The following is a 24,456-nucleotide window of genomic DNA, read 5'->3' on the forward strand; positions in this document are numbered from 1 at the left end:
TTAGCTTTATCATCATTGTTGTTATTGGTATTTCTGTTTTCCATTAGCAGAGTAAAAAGAAAAGTCCGGGTTTGGGACCAGGTCAACCTGCTCTGTTCCAGATCCAGCATTAACTGTAATTTGAGCAGCTGCAAGTTCAAAAATATAAACATCCGAAGTGGAGCAAAACGCAGTCCTACTTTGTTGTAGATTCTCTCAGATGTCATGCTTGACGTAAGGTATAACCGTTTGGTAATCGGTCCGTCTGCCATTTCTTTCCATAGCGATCTCTGGAGGATTTACAGGAATTTCCTGAGGACCTATCGTATGAGTCACACTGGACCAGATTTGATGGGAAGAAGACATCAGAAGAAACAATGGCCGATACTGTTTCTGATCATAAGAAGCCCAAAAGACGTATCAATCTAGGAGTTCACTCTGGACTGGGGATACATTCATCAAATTAAAGGTAAAAAAGAATCCTACTAACAATATAAAGTTTGCACATATTCACATGCTCTTGCCAAGCCTTATTAATTAATGCTGTCAGACTCGACAAAGAATATGTTTGATGAGAACAATTTCCTTTAATTATTTTACACTTCTCCGGGGTAAGTAATCCACTCTCGTAAAAGATGACGAACAGAAGCAACAACAGAAATGTAATCTCAACAAACAAATCCAACTGCACTGACACTAGACCCAAGTGCTCTGCGGTGGTGCCCGTCAACACGTTCAGACAGGAAGTCCTGTAGGATAATTAGGCGGTGATGATTCCCCAGAAGCCCAGGGGACACCGACTTTCAGAGGGACTTTCTCTAGGGCTCAGAAGCACAAATGGTGTGTTTCCTCCTCAACCAGAGGTCACCCGGAGACAGATAAAATAAAAAGAACAATGGCAGGAAAGCCTGGAACCTCCTTAATGAGGCTCCCGTGTGCAGGGCTGCTGGGCTGTGTCACTGCCGGTACCCAACCGACATTGGCATCTGGACGTGCGTGGAAGGAACGAAGGTGAGTTGCTGTCACTCATTTATTTTCCCACCCAGCCTCTCTGCTTTAGCTCACAGTTCATTAAATTCGACTGCATCACTATCAACATGCAAAACAGCTACTTGAAGGGCATTCAAAAATATAATCAGGAAAGGGAATAAAAAGTCCTCTCTGAGAAAGAGGGGAAAAATTAATCCTCTCTTGTCTACTGAATGACATCTAGGTTCTTCGGTTCTAATACATTTTTTTTTTCTTTTAAGTAGCAGTGACATCCAAGGATTATCTCTGTCTGATGGATGGGGTGTGGGGCTGCAGGGTTCTCGGCGTGGAGGGCAAGCACCAACTGTGGCTGAACATTTCTGAAGAATCTGTGTATATGGACATGCTATTGCTTTTGCCTTTTCTCCCCTTTTCTGGTTTTGAGGTGGGAAACTGCAGCTTATGGGTTTCTAGAAGATAGCTTGTTTTATGCTTTGCATACAAATGTGATGGGGAAATAGCCCGGTGACCGGCTCTGTGGAAGCTGAAATAGTAAACTTTCTACATGCTGCCGTGTGTGTGTGTGTGTGTGTGTGTGTGTGTGTGTGTGATTCCACGGCGGTTATTTCTGGGCTTCGTGTGTATGTGCACGCACATTCACTTTCACGTGGAGGAAAATTTAAATATAGAAAAGCACAGAATATGCTTTGACACATGGGGGGTGTTCTATTTTACGGGAGTCGTTTTCAACGGGGGGAGATTTTGTCCCTTGGGGACGCTGACAATGGCTGGAGACGGTTTTGGTTGTCATGACTAAGGGTGGGGGCTGCTACTGGCATCGAGTGGATAGAGGCCCCACACTGCACAGGGTGCCTCCATCACAAACAATTATCCAGCCCCTGAAGGGAACAGTGTTGCTGGTGAGAAACCCTGCTTCACAGTAGTTCATTATGCAAGTATATTAGGAGATAAGGAAAGAAAAAAACATCATACTGCTTTCATTTGGACAAATCCTACAACTACAACTTCATAAATGTTCAGCCCTGTTACAAAGACACAGCTTAAATCTATTATAGTCTTCTCCTGGATTACAGTACTCCAGACTGTTAAAGCACGCACCTACCAAAAGTAATACCGATATTTTTTTCCATTGTAGGCACCTTGCATCTCCTTGTTTTGAGCTTATACACATGCCTGGGCACACAGATAAGACCCCTACACACACACACACACACCTACCCGCATGCATGTATCACACAGAGGATTCCTTTTGGAAAAATGGCAACAGCAGTCTCTCTGGGATGAGGGTGGGACCCACAACAGCACTGACATAAGAGGAAGAGTCACACATGTCACCCTCCTGCTCTGCTTTAATCCCAAGCGAAAACCCTTTGGATAAGATTTCTTTCTTTCCTTTTTTTTTTTTTAAAGATTTTATTTATATATTTATTTGAGAGAGAGATGTGCATAAGCAGGGGGAGGGGCAGAGGGAGAGGGAGAAGCAGACTCCCCACTAAGCAGGGAGCCTGATGCAGGGCTCGATCCCAGGACCCTGGGATCATGACCTGAGCTGAAGGCAGACGCTTAACCAACTGAGCCACCCAGGCGCCCCTGGATAAGATTTCATTACAAATCTCTGTAGCTTATCACTTGGTTTTTGATAGCCTTTTTTCTTGTTAAAGCAAACTTTGTTTCACTATTGTATGAAGTACTTTCCAAATGCAAGTTCTTCTTCTTAAGTAGTCTCCATGCCCAATATAAGACTTGAACTCATGACCCTGAGATCAAGACCTGAGCTGAGATCAAGTTGGACGCTTCACTGACTGAGCCACCCAGGCTCCCCAAGTTCTTTTAATCATTACAACCACCTTATGAGGTAAACCACTCTACCCATTTTACGAATAAGAACACTAAAGCACAGAGAGGCCAAGTAACCTGCCCAAGTCACATAACTAACAAATGGCAGAGCTGGAACTTGATTCCAAGCAGACTGACCCCAGAGAGGCTACTCCCAGCCATAAGCCAATCACATCATGGCAGCGTATCAAGCTACAACTAGGGCTGGGCAGCCTCCAAGGCAAGGCTTCTGTTTCCCCCTTTCTGTGACTACCCCTAAATCACCTCATCAGCTCACCTAAGGGGCTTTAATAACAAGGTAGAACTAGAATTAAAATCTAGAACTAGAATTAGGAAAGGTGGAGGTTTAAAAGGCATCAAAAGGATGCTTGCACAGACTCAGGAAACAGACCTCAGAGGACCAACACAGGTGGGGTGGCCCAGAAGGTGGCTCCCAGAGAGCCTCCCTCCATACCAAGCACAGGGTCTCACCTCTGGGCCCACCTGCTTTTTATGTCTGGGACATCAGTGTGGGGCACAAAGTCAGGAGCAAACAGGAATGCAGAGAGTCCTGGGAGTGGGGACTCATGTGACCCTGTATGGCAAGGCGGCCAAAGCAGGATGGACCTGGCAGGGACCGCAGAGAGGGACCTGGAGCCTCACGCCATTTCCAGAGAAGCTGACACTGGGGCCTCATGTGAATGTAAACCATACCTATAAAGCCAGATCCTCGAGGCTGACAAATCTTGCCTCCAAGAGTACGCAAGGCTGAAGATGAATCACAGGCCAACGTCTACAGGCTGACCTCAGCGCGCACACCCCCTGAGCCTGGGCAGGAAACGAAGACAGGAAGCATTTGACTGAATCGGTTTTCCCATTTTTCATAAGAAACATTCAACTTAATAAGAAAGAGCCACACTTTATTGACAATAATAGCTACCCTTTCTTTATTCCCTTACCACGTGCCAGGAAACTCTACTTTATCTCCGTTCCTCACAGTAACTGCGAGGCAAGAACTATCACCTTCATTTTAGAGGAAAGTGAGGCTCAGAAAGGTCATGCGATTAGCCCAACGTTACACAGATAGTAAATGTTAGTCAAGATTCTAAGCCGGGTCTGTTTGACTCCAAAATTCATGATTTTTCCACTACGGCTTTCAATTTTTCACATTACCATCAACCTTCAAAGTCCCCAGAACCAACTGCCTAAATACTCACACACACACACACACACACACACACACACACACACACACGACGTGCGCTTTTTTCAATTTAACTTAAACAACCAGGACACCGAGATCTTGGATGTTGCCCCCCCCCCACGCCAGTATCTATAAAATCCAGGAGCTGAATCACACATGCTGCGAATGAGTATGTTGCTAAGAGAACACATTATCCAGTCCCCTGTCATTTAAAAAGTGACCAGTTCAGGGTCTCAGGGCTGGGCACGGCTGAGCTGGGATCTGGCCCCAGGCATACCGGTCCCTAGGTATGTCCGTCCCCCTGCACCCCAGCTCTGCTTTCTGGGGCCAGGGCCGGTGGTGATGGACTCATTTCTGGGTGCTGGGAATACAGAGCCAACAAGGCACATCCCTGGTCCTGAAGAGACCCAAGAGGCTGGTAGAGGGGCCAAGACAGTCCACAGAAAACTGAAGTGCACGGCAGAAGGTGTCGTGGCACAGGAGAACGGAATTCGATGGCTGTTAGGAGGGCCGACTCAGGTCCAGCTGGGGGCAGTGAGACACGATGACATGCAGGAAGGGGGAGGAAAGGAACCCACACTCTGGGTGTATTTGCAAGAAGGTGCTTCCTACCAGTGACTCCACACCAACAACTCCATGAGGCAGACAAGGTGGAGAGACAGAGGTGACCTGCCCAAGGTCACACAGTTCACGTGAACTGCTTTGTCTGGCTCCCAGCCCACGTCCTCTCCATTACAACAGACTTCAAATACTGTTCTATGGACCCCTGGCAGGTTGGGAGTCAGGCGAGGCCAGGTAGGTGGGGCTCGAGTTCCTATACAAAGTTCAACTCCAGGGGCTCTGCTTTGCATATATATTTATAGATCAAGTTTCATCCTGAGATTCCTTTTGAAAAAAAGCTCTGATAACAAAATAGGGATTAAAGACCTGGACTCGCAGGTGCTCCCTGGCCAGTGAACGGGGGCAGGTCCTGGAGTCTGGGCAAGGCAGGGAGGGCACGGGATCCATGTAGAGGGGCAGTGAGGGACAAGCAAGCAGACTACGTACGTCCCTCATTCTGGAGTGACGCAGCCTACATTCAAAATCAGGCTCTGCGCCTGCACGGCTTTGAGACCTCAGGCAAGCGCTCCCGAGCCTTAGCTTCCTCACGTTCAAAACAGGGACCACAGTGGTCCCTACTTCATAGGGCTGTTGAGAGGATTCTACACTCAAAGATAAGGAAAGCGCACAGCACTGTCCCTGGCATTTAGCAGTGTCATTCTTACTCACTTGTTGGAAATAGCAAGGCTAGTCACTGGAGATAAAACAGCAAGAAAAGAAATATCATTAAACCATTGAAAGAATTCTCAGGGAAACTAAGAAATCCTCCCTGCCCCCGAAAGAATTGCTGTGGTTCTGAGCTCTGCCTTGCATTCTCCTGGTCTTGATAAATACGGGCTGTGAATCAGCAGGACACACGCCTGAAAGACAAGGGAGGTTGTGCGCTCTGTCTGCTGAGCTGTGGTTGTGTTTCCACTGCTACTTGTCAGCTGGCTCGGCGAGAAGCTCAGCTGGCTCGGCGAGAAGCTCAAAGGAGGCTGGGCTTCGAGTGATGAGGCCAATCACCCCAAACCCCCAAACTAATTTACTGCCACTGCTCAGAGGAGGTGGCCACAAAACCCTGGGCTGTCTCCCTAAGCTTGACTTGGCTCTTGAACCAAAAGGCCTAGAACAGAGGGAGGCAGGTGTGTCAGCAGAGCCAAGACCTCGAGACCTCTTTCACTGGCTAGATGAGGCCTCACCTTGGGCAGAACTCTGTAGGGCACAGTGGGGTCCCAGGTCCCTTTCTGGTTCCTTCCATCAAAGCCTCTGCCAGTGAATTAAGTTCCCAGGGAAGGTTTTGATGGCTTATGGGATTTTCGTCTGTCCCACTCGCAGCTGTATCCCAGTGCCCAGAACAGCAGCAGTCCCTGCGAATGAATGAACGTCTATCACATTTGGGGTGCCCTAGCCTCCGCATCATCACGAGACAGACAGAAGCAATTGGCCACATGGATGCCACGGTCACTCACTGAACAAACCAGCTGTGTGGGATCTTCCCGCCACTGCTCTGCTTTCCATTCGCCCACCTGTCACCTCAGCTGGTAGCACCACCTCTGGGTCTCTGACAGTTTCCCTTTGGAAAGGTCTGACCCTTTCTCTCCTCTTGGAGGAAGAGAGGGTCATTTGCTACAGAGCAGTGAGCAAGGTCAGCTCGTGCCGAGCACATAACTTGCTCCTTTCATGCTCAGTCTGCCAGAAGCGAAAATGTTAGAGCTAGAAGCACCTATGGAGATCACTCCTCATGGAAGAGGAGGAGAAACCTAGCTCAAGGAGCCGGCTGCAGGGACGGCGGGAGACTTGGCCTCTACGCAGAGCTCTCTGTATGGTACTTTATCTTGGGCCCTCTCTCTACCTTGTGTAGGTAAGAAAGTTCTAGAAAGTGCCCCTAAATCCTAGATTCTCTTTCTACATATTAAAAACACAAGATATTCCCACTATATATATATATATATATATAAATGCACACACTGATAAAGATTATATACATATTTAGATATGGATATATCATATACATACATATTCATAGATGATATTAGAATACATAAGAACTATTCTTAAGGCCCAAATACATTTACTGAGGAGGAGCTTGGATAAGCAGCTCACTTTACTTTAAACCGATTTATTACAGAACACTGACAACTGAAGGGTGTGGGGGAAAGTCAGAAATGCTGAGTGTGAGAAAGAGGAAATGTGTAATTTACAAAAGCATACCCAATATTATTATTGCTTTGATTTTTTTTGGCACGATACTTAACGTGCTTTGAGCTATAACAGTAAAAGGGGGCAGTGAGACATGACGTTCATCAAAAAGGGAGTGGGGCTTAAGCAAAAAGATCGAGAAAGCCTCTTGGGGAGTTCACAGCTTTGGAAATCATCTGGTCCAACTCCCCGTTTAAAGATAAGGAAACGTCCATCCTGCGAGGTTAAGCAACTGCCTGTCCAAGGTCAGTAGCTGTTTGTGCGTTCCCGAGGTAGCGGTCACGTGGACTTTATCTGTTGTATGTCCATGGCACCTGCTCTAAAGGGGGGTCTAGGGTTTGCTGTTGTACTACTGAAGGGAATTTATTACACCAAGGATGTAAAGATACAGAGGGAAAGCAAGTTCCCAAACACAGAGAGCATTCTTGGAGAGAGAGAAAGTGAACCTGAGGCTGCAAGTACCAGGCATTTCCTTGGGGCGGCAGCCCAAGAACCCCTCAGTCCCAGCCCCTCCTGGGGTAACCCCTGGAGGACTCAGTCTGGCCCCCTCTTTCAGGAGCAGCTCCTCAAGCCACCGCTCTGCCTTTCCTATGGTCACCTTGGGAGGCCCCCCGAAGGTTGGGCGGATGGCTTCAGTCTGGTCCCATTTCCCTAAACAAGTAGCAGGTTTTCTCTCATTTGTTCTGACAGGGCTGAGCATTTCCGAGAAGGACTACAGCTCCGCAAATAGGTCCCCTGTGAGCAGAGGCAGAGCCGCAGGAAGAATTTACCCACCGCCTTGGGCGAGTGGCCCCGCACACGGGGCTGACCCGCCTGGGAGCTGAAGGGGAGGCGACTGTGGTGGGAGTGGTGGCTGCGAACGTGCGGCGGGGTGCGGGGGTCCACTTACCGCAGTGCGCCTGGAAAACCTGTGGCTTGACGGCCTGATTGCAGGCACTGCACACTACGAGATAGAAGTCGTCATGTGCGGGATAATGGCCAAATAAGTGCATATCTGTGGGGGAAATGAAAACACGGTGTTTTGAAAAAAGCAATTAAGTCTCAGAAGGTCTACAGTTTCCTCTCGCAATTTCCTCAAGGACAGTTTTTCAAACGAAACGCACAGAAAAGCAATGATCTTTACTAAACGGAACAAGGTTTGTCCTAATGCGGCTCCCGGCTATCACAGAAGCTGCAGACTCACGGACCCCCCTCTTCACATCACCCCTGCAGGTGGGCCGCTGTAACCCCCAGTGTGGACAGCGTGGGGAGCTGCCCCACGTCCTATGCTGCGGGGAGCTACCTTGTCCTGAGAGAGAGCCCACGTGTTAGCTGGCACCCAATGGGGCTCTAGTTATTCGAGGACGGGGGGTGGTTCCCCCAAACCCATTCCAACTTAAGCAGAGGTCTCTCAGGTGGGTTGGGGGGCAGGAGGCCTGAGAGAGCCACTGCCTCTGTTTCCCCACCACTTGAGGGAGACCCCATGGCAAAAGGAAGCCACCAAACAAGCGATTTGTTTGCTGCCCTCATTACCTGTTACTCATCTGCCCAATATTTACTGAGCGCCTAAGTGCCAGGCACTGTGCTAGTGCCGGGCATGGCTGATGCCAACGAGGGCCCCACTCTCCTGAGGGTACGGCGGCAGACGAGAGAAATACGAAACAGCTCACCACACAAGCCATCATGTGGTTCTCACTGGGGTATGTGCTAAGGAGAGGGATGGGGGAATCCTATGAGAGCATGTGGACCCAACCTGGTCAGAGGCACTGAAGAGGCTTCCCTGAGCAGGAGGTATTTTGGCTGAGACCTTGGGAGGCGTGGGGGTTCAACAAAGGGCTGGGGGGAGGCGGGGAGGCAAGTTCCGGGGCTTCCAAGGTAGGAAGGGCTGTGTGTCAGTGGAACCTCTTGGCTGGAACAGGAGAAGAAGGGGAGAGCCCAGAAGCTGTCTGCCTTGTGGACCAAGTAAGGATTTTGAACCTGATTTTAAAAACAAGAGAAACTACTGAAGGTTTTCAAGCAAAGGAGAGACACGATCAGCTATACACTGTTAAAAAAATCAGTTGTGTGGCCTAAGGGACACGAATGCAAGTCCACACAAAGACTTGTCCATGCATGTTTGTGGCAGCATTATTCACAACAGCCAAAAAGTGGGAACAGCCCAGATGTCCATCAACCAGTGAAGATCAACAAAACGCGTTCTCAGCAGATAATGGAATACTATTCAGCCATGAAAAGGAACAAGGGGCCGACGCCGGCTACAACACGGGTGAAGCTTGAAGACATGACGTAAAGTGAAAGCAGACAGACACAAGAGGCCACATGCTGTAGGACTCCGTGTGTCCAGATCAGGCAAATTTAGAGAGACAAAACTAGATTTGTGCCTGGCTTGGGCTCGGGGGCCTGCAGGGGTTTGGGGGGGTTGCTGCTAAGGGGCTCAGGGTTTCTTTTGGGTGTGACAAAAATGTTCTAAGACAGATGGTGGTGATGGTTGTACAATCTTGTGAATATACTACAAACCACTGGCTTATACACTTTACATGGGGGAATTTGTACAGTATGTGAATAAAAGTCAAAAAAGAAAGAAAATTAGTTAGGTTCCGAGGACACATGGTCACAGCTCCCTGTGTACCACTGGTGCACACGGAGCCCCGGGGGCACCTGGCCTTGCCTCCTCTCAGCCCACCGGCTCTAGAGTCACTCCCGAGCCTCGAAGAGCGGGAGGCTGGGAAGCACCCACATGGTTGACAGAGGAGTTAAAAGACAGTGTACACACGAGCATGCTTTCTGTCGTAAACTTCTTGAACTTTCTCTCCCCATCCCTCAGGCCCTCATTTTCTAGACTCAACCTTCGTCTTTCACAAAAAAACTAACAAACGTGCGAAGGCTCCCGAAACTGCAGAGCCAGGTCGCAGGGAAGAGCCGAGTCCCTCATGACGTGGGGACGGCTCGTTTATCAGCCGGCACACGCTTTCACAGGGCACCGTCAGCGCTGCGTCCTCAGAACAGCCCCACCGCTCAGACAGACGTGGAGCGGACACGTTTGTCACCGGACGAGGGGCTGGGTCCCGCGCTGCCCCGGAGGGGACGTGTGGCTACAAGGTGGCAGCAGGTCCTCCTCGAGCTGCAGGTGCCTGAGGGCCCACATGCCGAGGGGCCGGGGTGGGGCTGGGGACGCAGGCCCTGTGAACTTCTCACTTGTTGGTGGCCCTGGGCGCGGCCTGTTATTTCCCCTCTCTAGGACTCGCCTCTGTTTCCACTTCTGACTAAGACTTGTTACCGCAGGGGAACGTTATTAGTCAGTACCTGGTGGGCGGGAGGCCTGAGGAAAGAGAGGCCGAGACAGAACCCAGCTGTGACAAGTGTCCTGAAGCATGAGGAGGTCCACGCTGGGCCACCCAACATGTCCGGGACCCCTGGTTTGAGCACCACAGCATGGAGAGGACATCTGTCGGTGTCCTTAACGGCTGATACCATTCGATCCTATTCTTTATTATGGGTTGTTTATTTTTATAATACGTGGTCTTTTTTTTTTTTAAATAACAAAAGTGATCCATGTTCTTTGAAGATACATTTGAAAAATGCAAAAGAGCCAGAAGAAATTAAAAACAAAGTCACCGGCAGCCTTCATTAACATTTTGCATCTCATTTAGATTTAGTCACATTTTATGTCCGGGAACATGTGAAACCAGGAGCTGGCGAGGGCTAAGACTTACTTATTGATTCGACAAGCATTTAGCGAGGGGCCTTACATCCTTTCTGCAATAGATCAAGCTATACGGGAACAGAAGAAATTTATGAATTAAAAACACAAGCGTTAATAAAAATGGCTGGAGTGCTTACTGTCTGCGGGCAGCTGTGCGGAGTCCGCAGGGTGTGGGGAGCGAGCGTGCCTCTGCCCCTCTGCTGTGCACACCTGCTGACCTGTCGGAAGGCTCTCAGGACTCCCACTTCTTCTGTAATCCTTCAGAAATCTGCAGAGCCCCCCCCCCCCAAGGTACACACCCTCCTCTCTGGTCATGAGTCAGACTGGCCTTAGGCTGGCCGCAGGGGTGAGTGCCTGCGTGCGTGCGTGCGTCTATGTGTGCGCTCCCCTTCAGGCTCTTTGCTCCGAGACCCTTCTCGGTTTCCTCTAGGACAGTTTCAACCTTGCCCACGTTGGCTAAAAGCGTGTCTCCCATGGAAAGTGAAAGGACCTTCTTGCCTGCCTGATTATTCCTCAGTTGGCCGACCTTTGAGTCTCCTCTATAGGCTGCCCAGGTTCTGAGAGCCCGGCAGATGGGGAGCAAGATAAGGGCACTCAGCCTCTCAGAAGACCACCACCTCGCACAGCCTGGCCATCACAGTCGGTGTGCTGTTTGCCTGGGGATGGAGGAAAGTCAGGCAGCACTGAAAACTATTATGCCCGGCACAATGCTGGGTACTCTATTCATTAATTTCCTCTCTCTCTCAGCTTACTGCCCAGACAACACATTCAGTGCAAAAGAACAACAGTGGTGTGCTGCAGTGGGCTTGTCCCAGCCTGTCTCTCCCCAGTTTGTTCAGTGGCATTCGGTGGTAGCTTGACATCAGCCTTTGTGGGATACTTACACCACGGAAAGGGGCACAGACTACAAATCAGGTCTGGTCTTTTGGAGAGCCGGTTTCCAAGCACTTACCAGAGCACCACTGAAGAAAGATGAGAAAACAGGGAAAAATGAAACCACCTGCAAGGAGACCACCTGGGGGAAGCCACCCTTGACAGGTTAATATGGATCCTTCTAGACTTTGTGATGTAAAAACATTACCTTCGTTAATCCTCATAATGACCTAGAAAGTGGCCATCATCTCCACTTTCCAGGCAAAGAAACAAAGGTAATCTGCTTGAGATCCTGGGGCAGTGATTTGTAAATCGGGCTGAGATGCCAGGCCTCTATGACTCTACGGACGATGCTCCCTCCTAGCAAAAGGCTGCTTCCTTCCTTAATAGAGCAAAATCCCATTTCACAGATGAAGAAACCAGTTTGGAAGGGTCTACTGGGTGACTAACAGGCTTTCCGAAGACTTGGAGGGAGTTCCTGGCATAAGCACAGGCATGAGCACAGGTCAGAAGGAGGGAGTTTTTGCACAGTGCTCATTGCTGTGCAACCTCAGGGAAAGTGCCCAACCTCTCTGAGTGTCAGTTTCCTCATCAATGAAATGGGGCTTACAGTTCACGGGGTTGCTGTGATGGCTCATAAAAGCTTGTGTTTTCTTCCACCAGGGATCCAGGAGAACGTGTGGAGAAAGCCTTAACCAAGCTCATCTTTCCTACCTTTCAGAACTAACTAGCTCTTTCTCCACTGAGAGAGTCCTTGCTCCAGGCAACATATCCTTTGTGTCTCCCTCACGACCACTCACAGCAGACCTCCAGGGAAGCCCGGGGGTCCCTCCCACCTGCAGAGTTTGCACACGTGTGTGGACTGATGAGGGCTGAAAGCCTTTGGGAGGGCTCTCTCTTTGGCTGTGGCTTGATTCCAGGAAAGCACGTGCACAAAAATGATGAGACTTTGCCCAGTTTCAAACACAGTGTTCAACCATCTCCCAGAGAAAGCCAAACCTCTCCGTTTTGCCTCATTTTGCCCCTGCACATAGACGAACTGCAGGTCAGATAGGGTGCTAGCACCACCAGGGCACTATCACACAGGTGACCTTAGTCATGCCCCTGGCCTGGTAACAGGCAGGGAGGGAGCAAACTTCATTAGTTCCATTTGCAGATACGAGTACACTTGCTTCTAGGTCAGTATTTTATGGTTTTTGACCCCAACCCACTCTACACATATACATATCTATCCATCCATCCATCTATGCATCCATCATCTCTCCTTGGGACATGCACGTTATACTCTGATATATTCTGCTCTACTCATTTCTTTTTGTTTTATTATATTCTACTTCATTTAAAAAATGCTCATTGAGATTTCAAAATTTCAGGACTCTTTAATGGGTCACAGCTCGAAGTTTGAAAAAACACTTCTCAAGGCAATCCAGCGAGTCAGGGGCTGAGCTCAGCCTGAGAGTTCACTGGGGATTTATAGAGGTCTGAGCTGGTCCCAGTGGTCATGGGGAATTTGGAGCCCTGAACAGAATCATTACTGCCAATTTTATGCTGGAGCCCGTCGTACCAGCTCACAAGAGCTGATTGTTTCTTCCTATCTCAGCATTCAGGGAGGTATGTTGGTAGCTTAAATCAGCCAAGGTGGGGATATTTACACCACGTGAATCAGTATCCACCATAAACTAGGGCTTCTTCTCTTGGAGAGCTGGCTATTGGAACATTTAAACCATGGACGAGCACCCATTCTGGCATCACTCTTCCCTGTATTAACCTCCCTCATTACAAAAATGGAGAAGGTTATAATCATCATCTACCACAATGGGATGCAGAGAGTGTTCTGTGAACTTGGCGGGGGGGGGAATCATTATATTAATATAAAGTTATGGTTGGGGTACTGATCATGAACCCAAGAACCCATGCACAACGGAGCCAGGTAAATGTGTGGATCACTTTCTGTATCCAATGAGCACACAGAGGCTACAACGTGTCCACAGTCTGGTGGCAAGAGGGGGTGGGGTGGGTGGAGTGGGGGTAGTGGGGAGTCGAGAATTAAGTTATTGGAGTTCTTTCCAATGTCTGTCAACTTAATGCTTACTTATTAAGGGTTATTCACGGAGGTTACTCACAGATTTGGCGCATGGTATTAACCTAAGGCTGCTTATAAATTTATCGCAGGCTCTTCTCAGTGCCGGATTTAAAGCGGGCACTCCTGTACTTGTCCTACCTAGCTACCGCTACAATTCTCATTTGTGACAGAGACGACTGTCAACTGCATTCATGCTGTGCGTGTAGACTGGCATCCTCGGCCTGCTTCCCGACGGCCTCCCCTTCTCTAAACGCACCCCACCCCCAGACAACACAGGAGGGAGGGAGGGGACAGAGCTCAGCTGTGATGGAAGGACAGACACAGTTTAGGAAAATAGAATGGTTTCTATGAAAGTAAAACAGTAACTCTGATGGCCTGGTGTCGTTGGTTGACTGTTCCTTAAGTCAATACTGAAAAGAAATGGGCTGGATAGGAGTAGCATTTTATTCCAGATACACAGCTTTTTGAGGGGAACACTTTCAACGCGCAAAGCCCACATGTGTGTGTGGACTTCCGTTGCATCCAGTCCTCATGTTCAGAAAACGGCTGCAGTTAAGAAAAAGGCAGGGTGACAGCTCCAACCCACTGTTGTACAGGATGTGTCGCTAAGATGGGACGACAGCTGTTTTTGTGGATTCGGGATCAAGCTAGATGCTGGGCGCCTTTGAATTTGCCCCTGGACACCTTCCAGAGCCTAAGACTCTGACATTATGAAGCAACAACCGGGTGAGAGCTCAGAAGATGAGAAAGTTGAGAAGGCGTGAGTCAGGATTGATGCCTTCCCTCTGCGAGTGGGAATGCCGAGCGCAGCGCAGGCTGAACAGAGAAGCTGCAAGAAGCAGACTTGCTTTGAAGGCAGTGCAGCAGCTTATCAGCCATCGGTGATACCTGTGCTTGCTAGAGACAACCCCACAGCCCGAAAAGGAAGACAGCAAAACAGACAACGCTGAATTTCAGTTTCCATTAAAAAAAAAAAAAAAAAAGCCCCAGAAAATGTCCTTCAGTTTCCCCAAAAGCCTGGTCCAGGGTTGAGGAACCACCCCAGTTGCTATAGGAATTCTAAAAATGTCAAGGCAGTCATCCCTAATACTCTATTATAACAACAATTTCCTATAATTTAAAAATTATGCTTCTCTTTTAATGGACTCCAAAAAACTACTGTAATGAAAAAAAAAATTGAGGTTGTATTTATGTAATTGTAACATACCACGCCCTTTCCAGGAAGGTGATTGTGAGCCCTGCCTGAAATGTGCGCCTCTGCCCGTGGGAGACAGCTGGACACACAGCGCTCAGTAGGACCTCAGGGAGGGCCGCCCTGTGACCACAGCTGGGGAGCCGGGTGCTGCCGGGCTTCCTTGGAAAACTCTCAAAAAGATGAGCTGGTGGCTGGCAGTGGTGGTGATCTGGGGGCTCCCCCTTACATAAACTCAAACAGGGAAATCACTGGGAAGAACAGTCACTGCAGTTCAAAGACACACATGACTGCCTCCAAGCAGATTCTGATCCGCACGCAGAAGGGCACCTACAGGAATGACGCGGGCCACCTCGGGAGGGGCACTCCTCACGCTGGGAGAGGCTGGTCCGGAGCACGTTCCTGTCCCCCATCAATCTTAATATGCTCATTACACAGTTTTTATTAATTCGTCTTTTCTCTCTGCCGGTGGAGTTTTCAGCTGCACTTTAATCACTTGTGTCAAGCGGAAAGCTTGAGGGGATATAAAAAATGTCTCTCCTTTGCTCTGACAGTGTGATTCTATTTGTTCCTCAACTCCAAAATCTCCTTAAATTCGGAGATCAAAACAACGTGGGGTCTTCAAAGCGATGACCTCAGACCCAATACCTCCCACTTCCCCGGCAGAATGCTGAACTCCCCTCTAGGAAAATGCAAAAAAAAAAAAAAAAAAAAAATTAAAAAAAAGCGGTCACTTTCCGTCTTTCAGATCTCTGAAAACCCAAAGCCTGACTGTGAGGGCTTCAAAAACAATGAAATCTGGAAACGGAAACTCAACAGGAGGACTAGAAAGCAAGCAGCAGCGGTGAGCTCCCCAGCATCAATGAGGGCGGGCGGGCGAGCATGCGCGGGTGGCGGGTGGCGGACACACAGCCTTTCTTCTCTGACAGACCAGGACTAAAGGGGCCCCCAGCCTCTTCGTGCTGCGGCTGGGCCGGAAGGCACCCCCCTGCAAGGCTGCAGCCGGGAGCGAGGCCTGGTAGCAGGTGGATGCTCCCCGTGATGCTGTGTGAACCATCCCCAACCCAACCAACCCACAAACCCCTGCTGGCCAACACAGCCACGGCCACGGTCTCAGCCACGTGAGACAGCCTAATCCCTCCCTGCTCAGAAGGGCCTTTACCACCCACGCGGTCACGCTGTGTGGAGGCGAGGGGGGCTGCTCCCTGGACGTTGGGCCTCGGCCGGCTCCCCTCAGCAGACTCTCCTCTGGCTTCCCCTCAGACCCAGCAGAACTCCCAACCTGCCGCACAAGGAAGGGTGATGGGATGCAGTTGGACCCAGGAGGAGACTGCACTCCAGGGTTTAGAACAAAACCTGTGAGACACGGTCCTCGTAAAATGCAGGGCTGCAGAGCTGGGCCCTGGAGTCAGGCCGCCTTGAGTTCAAGTCCTGACTCTGCCATTTGGCATGACAATCCCCTCTAAACCATTTGCTCATCTGGAATTACAGGACACATGTGTGAAGGGGCTGGCTCACAGTAAGGATATAAGGAACAATATACTATTACCTATGGCCTTCTTCCTGTCTCTCCAACTCACCCCTGCCCTCCTGGGAAGCCTTCTCTGCCTCCCCCAGAGGACAGGCAGAGTCAACTCCCTCCCAGTGTGCCCTCCACATGTGCCCACAGCTCCCAGGCTATACCAGTGCACGTGGCTTCTACCTTTCTCACCAGACTGGGATCTTCTCGAGGACAAGAACTGTGACTGAGGACCCTTTCTAGCTCTACAGCCAAACAGTCTGGCCCGTGGTAGCTGCTTCATAAATGCCAATTAGCTCATGAGGCGGAAGGTCCCAAGAAGTTGATTTACTTTCTATGCTCCTTAATTTTCTCTTCCCTCAAAGGGGTAAGTTGTAAATGATAATAAATTGCCCTAATATCCATGCTCCTATCTAAGATTATGAAGGCAATAACTATGTCTATTTGTTCGTTCTTTGAGCTCCTTGGAAGACAAGTTCTGCCTGAATTTAAGAAGAATTTAAGAAGCACCAGGTGGGCCATTGTAGTGAGGTGGTTCATTCCTGTCCCTCACCATGCCAGACTCATGAAAGGCTGTGTCCTTCCCCATCTGGCAAACATGGCTGCTCCCCGTTCCAGCCCCAGTGATGGCCCCTCAGAGCCAGCGTTCAGGGTGGGCTTAGGGGTGTTTTCTGAATGTTCTCCCTGGTCTCATTCTCCACTTCCTCATCCTGGGGCTGTAAGGTGTCTTGTACATCAAGGCAGTGAGTGATCTAGGCCTGGAAGATGGAGACTTCCTCCAGTCCTTCCTGCTTCAGCCCTTTCCTGTCCAACACTGGACCAACACAACAGCCAGGCTCAGCCCCATGCACACCTGGCAGGGGATCTACCAGGTCAGCAATGACCCTGGTAGCTAAGAAAGTCATTTTGCAAGGGGCACCCCATTGCCTATGCATGGCTGAGGCAACAATGGCAGCAATTTGTCCCTAAAAATGTTCCCCAGGATATAAGCCCAGCCCTGACTCCCTTTCAAGCAGCTGCAGGGACACCCGGGCTCCTCCCTGTCCAGTCACATGCATCCTTGTCCAGCATTCCAGCCAGGTCGGCTGGTAGCTTCAGGCCTGACATCCCCACCTCTGGCCCTCAGGATGAATGAGGAACACGTAACCACTCTGGCAGGTTGCCGAGTCCTGATAAGATGTCCTATGCTTACAGCAAGGGCTGCTTGTGTTTAGAGATCAGCCACATGGGCAGGTTAGCCTCCAAGCCCCTTCACCATGTTGGCCCCAGTGCCCTGGCCCCAGCAAGAGAGAAGTTCTGTGGAGAGGACAAGAGCGGATGTAGCACATCCAGCCAAAGGCCTGCTACGTAATAACTGTCTAGGTCACTATGACTCAACTAGAGAGAGAAGCATCAACCTATTGGGGGAAATTCTAGCCTCTTCCTCCAGCTTTAGGTAAGCAGAAGGGCCTATGAAAGCTTTGGAATGGCTGCAAGTCATCACCAGACTTCCTCCCCTCTCAGGTTCTCCCACCTGGGTCGGTCATTCATTCATTCATTCATTCATTTATGGGGGAGAGGGGCAGAGAGAGAATCCTCAAGGAGACGCCCCCCTGAGCGCAGAGCCCAACACGGGGCTTGATCTCATGACCCTGAGATCACGACCTGAGCCAAAACCAAGAGTTGGAAGCTTAACTGACTGAGCCTCCCAGGTACCCCTCCCACCTGGGTCATTTAAGTGTTTAAATGTCTGCCTAAATCTTTATGCCCACATTACCTTCAACTTGAGGACTACAGTTGAGATAATAGTTGTTTTCACAAAATCAGTATACCTCCCTGGGCAATTTTCCTCAATTCTTCTTCAGTGGGCTTTGCTTTGCTTCTTTGTTTGGAATAGGCTCTTCCTACCCTGAGCTGCCTTCAGGGTAGGAAATGTAAGAGCTGGTATGTGTGAGGCCTGTTTCCAGTTCATTCTGGGGTGACTCCTTCCACCTCCATCCGGGGCATCTCTTGCGTCCAGGTTGGGTCTCCTGGCACAGTCTGTGATGCCTTCCCTCCTTGTTACCCCCTCCCAAGAGAGATCGTTGAGAGGTGGAGGTAGGTGCTATATCTCAAAGAAGAGGGCAGTGGGTTTGGGGATGAGGAGGTGATGATGCCTTTCCTTATAAGACAGGGACGGTCAAAAATAATTGCCATACTGAACAGAGCACTGCTATGAAGAACTACTTGAATGAGTCAAGGGCAAATCAATGGAAACATCTCCTTTGGTGCCTTTTCATACAGGACAGTCTGCCTTCTTGTGGCGATCTGACAGGGTCTGGAGGAAGGGCTAACCAGTCCCTTAATTCCTTTTGGCTCTTCAGTTATGATGACAAGTCCAACAGGGAGTGTGTCAGGAGAAGGATGGCCGAGAAGGAGGGAAGGATGGGAGAAGGGGAGGATGTCACATTCACGTTATGAAGGAAATCTCTAGAAAAGGTAAACGAAGCACAAGGTCCAAGTGGCTTATTCTTAAGAGGAGTTAGTGAGGACCATCTATCTGTTGGTCTATCTTTATCTCATCTCCCATATCTTTCTCATCAATCATCTCTCTAGATCTATCAATCACCTGTACTGATGTATCATATCTATCCTACCACCTACTTACCTACGTCCCTTATCTATCTTCTATGTCTCTCATTTCTCTCTTTCTCCTTCCCTCCCTCCCTCCCTTCCTCCTTTCTTTCTTCTATCATCTCTCTTTCTCTATATATATTAGGAAGCATTATATTATTTGAGCAATGTGGTTTTGAGGTGGACTTAACTCAGTTTCAGCCCGTTTTGTTGCCATACCAAATGCTACAATTTTAGGCGACAAGGGTGAGATGACTTTAAAAAAATACATAAAAATTTTAAAAAGAAGAAAACAAAAGATAACAAGAAACCTAGACAACACCAAAGGAGTATTAGCTGGTTTTCAAGGGCTGCATTATAAACGACATGAAAGCATGGGCCAAGCCTCATGCACAGTGTCACCTTCTCCACCCCAGCACAGCTCGGTTCATATAGTAGGAGCCAAGCAGAAGTCTGAATGGAAGTTCTCCTTGTAGGCAACTGAATTCAGGCTTCTCACCAAACCCTGAATAGACTTTAGGCTTAAAAAAAGGCTGCTCTGAGGCACACTGAAGGACTTGATGTCCGCCATCTTGCTTCTTGAGATTCACGTGCCAAAGAGGCTTTCATTCCATCTTGGATGAAAATAAAAGCAAGAGCCCCAGGCAAAATAATGGGATGGGACTGGGCTACCCGTCTGTGGGAATCAAACCATGCCATACTGAGGGCTTTCACAGCCCCGCTAAGATCAGGACAATTATGTAAGAAGGATGTCTCACTGGGCCTGCCATCACTGTGTAGAGATTTTAATTTAGAAATGGACTGGAGGGGCCAGGCAGCATCTACCACACAGGGGCTCTACGGTTCCCACACAGCGGTTTGCGAGGTTTCTTGGATGACGTGTTGCTGGAACCTGCTGAAACCTGCGGAGTCGACGAAGAAGCCCCCAGTGGTGCCTCACAAATGCTGGAAACGCAGCATTTTTAAAGACACAAGAGGATGCCTTCATGAGACTGTAACATGGCAGGCTTCAGCTAGCAAATGACCGTTACTGATGCCATCCAGAACATGCAGTGGAGACCCCAGGGCCAAGAACACGCCCACCCCAGAAAATGCCCCCGTCATTTCAGACACGCTAACCCCTGCTCGGCTACGAGGGGTACCGTCAGTGAGACGCCTGCAGATTTGGGGATGAAGAAGAGCTGTAGGCTCAGAATCCGCGAGATAAGTGGCCAGGAATGACGGGTGGCCCCAGTGCCTGGTGGTCTTCATGAGTCCCCTGGCAGTGGTGAGCTCGTTCGCATTCAGAGGGTCTAAGAATAAGAGAGACCCCTGGATCCTGTGGCATGTGTCAGTGACTGAGTGCAACACAGAGATGGCTCTGGCTGTAACTGGCAAAGAGAAGGCGGCATTTTTTTTCCCCAGGGGGCCATTTGTCAAGGCTGGGGAGCCCCACATGTGCCCTTCAAGACCACAGTGATCACCCACACGATGCTGCCAAGTGCAGAGGAGAATGTGCCATTTGGCTCCGTCATGAGAAGCGTCCACTTGGCACAGCCAGAGGGCCGTGGCAAGAACTGTTTAATGTCCCTGGGAATCAGTGTCCAAAGCATTCAAGCCATTGGGACAGCCACACTGCAGGAAGCTGCTGACAGGTATCCCAAGGCATCCCCCAGGGGCAGGGTGCTTACAGGGGAGTCAGGGCCACTCCCGCTGTCTCTGCTCTAAGAGAACAGAAAGGAGCCTCTCGTCACACGAAGGCCCCCAAACCAGTCACACACACCTGGCTGCCACCGTGATGGGCCAGTGCTTCAGAACTGGCAGATTTCGGAGCAGAGACCAATAAAGAAAAAATCCACCACAGAGAGGATTACAGAAAGCTGTTTGAAGGTACTAATGGAAAATAAGATCGATCAGCTGGAGGAGAAAAATCACAATGTCTTCCATCACAAATCAAGCATGAAGCTAGTTATGTGCCCGAGGAGAAAAGGGAGATTCTTGGCAGGGTCTGTGAGCCCCTGGGATCCAGCCCTGCCCCTGAGTCCCTTGTTCAGCTTTGACCACATCCTCCTCCCCTACAGCCCTTCCTCTACCCGTCCCTCCACACTTGCTGAGGTCCTGCACGTCCTTCCCGGCCAGCGTGAGTGTGACCTCCTCCAGGGAGCCTGCCACAGACACAACGAACCAGCCCTTCCTCTGTATTTACTGCATTTATCAGCTCACTCGGCCCTCAGTACCGGTGGATACAGATAGTGGTGGATAGGCCTAGCTTCCCCATTTGTACACTAACGTTTTACACATGGACTCAGACATTTACGAGTCAAAAATCAAGGCAAACACTCAAGGAAATCCACTCAAATGCTTAAAAGAGCACCCCGGAGACGTAGCCGGGGCAGCTGTGGGGGAGTGCAGGCTGAGCGACAAAGTCCTGCTCGGCCTCTAGCTGGCTGTGCAACACAGGGCAAGCCACAGAACCTCTCTGATTTACCTTTCCTCTTCCGGGAAATAGCAGTCATACCTTCCCCATCAGGATGCCGGGCGGATTCAATGAGATAGCTCACACCAGTGCCAGTGTCCAGCAGGCGCTCGATTCAATACCCATGCAACCAAACAGAACCAGAGCCTGAACTCGCTGAGTCAAAGCAACACACCTTCAGAGGATCACTGTTTTGCAGAAGCAGCTCGGTGTCATGCTTAGAACGCGCGTTCTGGAGTCAGACTGTCTGGATTTGAACCCTTGGGAAATTTCTCAGTTTCCTCATCCACAAAATGGGAAGGATAATAACAGGGTAGTTGTGAGGATGAGATGGGAGTCACACACTTTGATGTCTGGTGCTTGCAAAAGCTCTCAATCAATGTCAGCTAGTATTATGATTTGGAATCTGATTTTGCATGGTGGGACTTTAAGAAAACAATCCTGTTTCACTGGAGGGAAACAGGGAATGTGGAGAATGAAATCATGATGCCCAAAGCCTCCAGACCTTGAACTTCAAGTCGTCGAAGCCACAGGGAGAGGAAACAGTAGATGAAGGTTTCCCAAGGTGTGAATACTCCCTGCTATTTGGTGGCCAGACGTAGATGCCTGGACCCTATCCCAGATCTGTGGAACAAGATTCTCTGGGGGTGGAGTCTAGGAGGATGGACTTTTAACAAGTTTCTCAAGGGATGTGAGCTCCTCTAAAGCTGTCCAAATGCTGTCGTTATCATAGGAACTACTGATACGGAGACACCCAGAGGTACACACCAGTGTTAATTCAGTGATATGGAACCTCTCACTGGTTCAAAGACGCTGTTAGCCAAGGGAAGGCGTGTTCTGTACATGGTGGGGGGGGGGTGCCAGTGTAAGTCCCTGTGGCATGTAGATTCGTGGGCCCCTCCTAGGTATCTCCACTGTAAATGCTAGGGATCTGTGAGTCAGAGGCAGTCAGTGGTGTGCTGGAGCCTCCTCGAACTACTTGCGAGAACTAACTTTCCCAACTCCATATGTAGCGGCTTCCCATCAGCTCTCCGAAATTCACCATGGTGGGAGTCCTTACACCTCAAAAATCAGCAAATGATACAATCAGGGCTCTAAGTTTGGAGGACCAGTATACCAGCACTCCACTGGTTCTCATCCATCATAAATTCTCCGCTGGAACCCAAACTCTACAGAACGTGGTCCTGGGCACTGTATTTAGGTCCTTGGATGGTTTGGGACCATTTCGAGCCTGGCTTCGGAAAGCCTACCTGCTTGATGGTGCTCTTATGCTAACGGTGTTCTGGTGTTCAGGTCTTCATGCTGTGGCTCAGGAGAAAACCTCCTTCACACCCTGCGGCCATACCCCAAGCCCCAGTCCTGGGCTGGCCATGAGGCAAATTCAGTCTTCATACCCAAGTGCAAGAGAATCGGATGTGGGTGCTTTGGGGCCAATCCCTCAGTACCACTAGAAAAACAACCCTGTTCTCCTGAGGACTGCCCAGAGGCCTTCCTACCCGCAGGAAACCAATCTAGAATACCCAGGGAGGGCAGAGATCCTACAATAACTCTCCCTCTCATCCCACGGAGTGGAGGGTTCCGGTGTAGGGGTGGCCCAGCTAAGCTTTAGCCCTAGTCCGCAGCCTGCTGTTGAGACACCCCCAGCTGCCTTTTGAAAGGTCACCTGGTAAGAGCCGCGAGCCCTGCTGTTGGCACTGATCTGGCCGATAGGCCGGGGGAAACACACACTTTTCCTTTGAGTTCTTCCATGCAGCAGTCAGGTGAGTCCGGGGGAATTCAATCCAATTTCTCAGCAAATCCTCCTATGCTCTGGAAGGACACGGTTTGAAAAATCTATTTTTGTGCTTTTATTTACTTAAGGTCTGCATGCCTGGGGAAGCTTTTTCATAGTGCCGTCAAACCGCCTCTCATTTACCAGAAAAAAAAATAATAAATAAAAGAAAGAAAAGAAAGATTCCACCTTCCTGGAAGACTACCAGCAAGAGCCAGGCCACACAGCCTCTCCCCCCACCCCTGCAGGCCAGCACCGCGGCCATCTGAAGCCTGGTGGGGAGTGACTTGAGGAAGACACTTTCCCAGCAGGACTGCAGCTCTGGGCCCTCAAGTCCCTGTGGCAGGAGGCTCCCCCATGCACCCTGCACAGCGCTCCCCTTGTGGGGCTGCCCAGCACGCGTGGATTTCTGCTTTCCTGGTTTAAATGCTGCTTGAGGTCCCGATGCCTAGCCTGTCTCTGTGGGGTCTGCGCCTGCCATTCTAGAGGTTTCCCAGTATGAACTGCTGGGAGCAGGGCTGGGTATCTCTGGACAGTCTCATCTTTCTAGAAGGGTCTAATGCTCAGATCAGAAGACAAATGTACTCGGTGTACTTGGGGGCTTGGGGCCAGCTGTATTGGTAAACTTCTACTTCTACCTCTGTGTCAAATCTACACAGCTGAGACACCATCCAGCCAAGTTCAGTGTGGACCCCTACCAGGATTCCACTGCCAGCAATGGTGGGTTGTAGAGGTGCCTCCTACACGGTCACGGGTGGCTGTGGAGGGCGGAGAGTGGGAGCCCAGGCCTCTGTAAGGAATGGTCAAAGAGCTCCTCTTCTTTGCCCTGGCTCCTTCCTCCACTTCCCTGGAACTATGGACAACTGGGGGCCCCCGAGTCAGTGCCCCACCGCTGGCCCTCACCGCAGACACCCAGATCTCGGCCATCTGGCCTTGGCTGGCTGTTGGGAGAAGACAGGGCTAGACTATGGTACTCTGGGCCTCTGTCACTAACCTGTCAACACGTGAGACCCCTCTCGGTCCCTAGAACACCCCGGCCCCTGCCGGTGAAATGAGGCCATGGGAGCAGGCTCGTGGTTCCGTACCTAGCTGAGCAGCAAAATCTCTTAGGAGATTTAAGGTACAGATCCCTGGCTCCTAGCCAGACCAAGTGAATTAGAAATTCTGGGAGTGAGTCCCAGGAATCTGTGTTTCGGAATAAAGTTTCTCAGGTGATTTTGCTGTAGCTGTTCAACTCAGCACTGGGCTAGGCTCCCCCATAAAAACTTCCCATAAAAAGTCTACTATTTTACATCCTTTCACCCAGTTATGAGCCGGGACGGAGAAGGGAAAGCATGGGGGTAAGAATCATATGCACGATTTGCCTTTCTAGCAAACAGAGATGGGGCTAGAATACTGTCCCCTCTCTGGCCCCATTGAGTGGCCACTGGCCAACCACAGAAGGCAGTAAGGGGCCACCGCTGGTGAGGGATGAGCGATGCCTTCGTTAAGGCTTCAGCCCCCCTCTCCCACCTCCCATG

The 24,456-nt window shown here is 50.0% G+C and overlaps 1 protein-coding gene and 1 long non-coding RNA gene across 11 annotated transcripts in view; one reads left to right on the forward strand and one right to left on the reverse strand.

Moving 5' to 3' along the window:
* Positions 1-24,456, reverse strand: part of ATXN7L1 (ataxin 7 like 1) — a 233,392-nt gene that overhangs the window by 143,619 nt on the left and 65,317 nt on the right. For 9 of the 10 annotated variants that reach the window (XM_040644365.1, XM_008703546.2, XM_040644368.1 and 6 more), the window contains one exon: positions 7,659-7,763. The exons of the other annotated variant lie outside the window; for it this stretch is intronic. In XM_040644365.1, the coding sequence (XP_040500299.1) occupies positions 7,659-7,763 (105 nt within the window). The remainder of the gene's footprint in view (positions 1-7,658; positions 7,764-24,456) is intronic. 10 annotated transcript variants of the gene reach the window in all.
* LOC121105860 lies at positions 754-24,097 on the forward strand. Its single transcript, XR_005838625.1, has 3 exons — positions 754-990; positions 15,348-15,443; positions 23,026-24,097. It is a non-coding gene; the product is annotated as an uncharacterized LOC121105860 (long non-coding RNA).

This window comes from Ursus maritimus, unplaced genomic scaffold (genome assembly GCF_017311325.1).
Source record: "Ursus maritimus isolate PB19 unplaced genomic scaffold, ASM1731132v1 scaffold_3, whole genome shotgun sequence".
Taxonomy (NCBI): domain Eukaryota; kingdom Metazoa; phylum Chordata; class Mammalia; order Carnivora; family Ursidae; genus Ursus; species Ursus maritimus.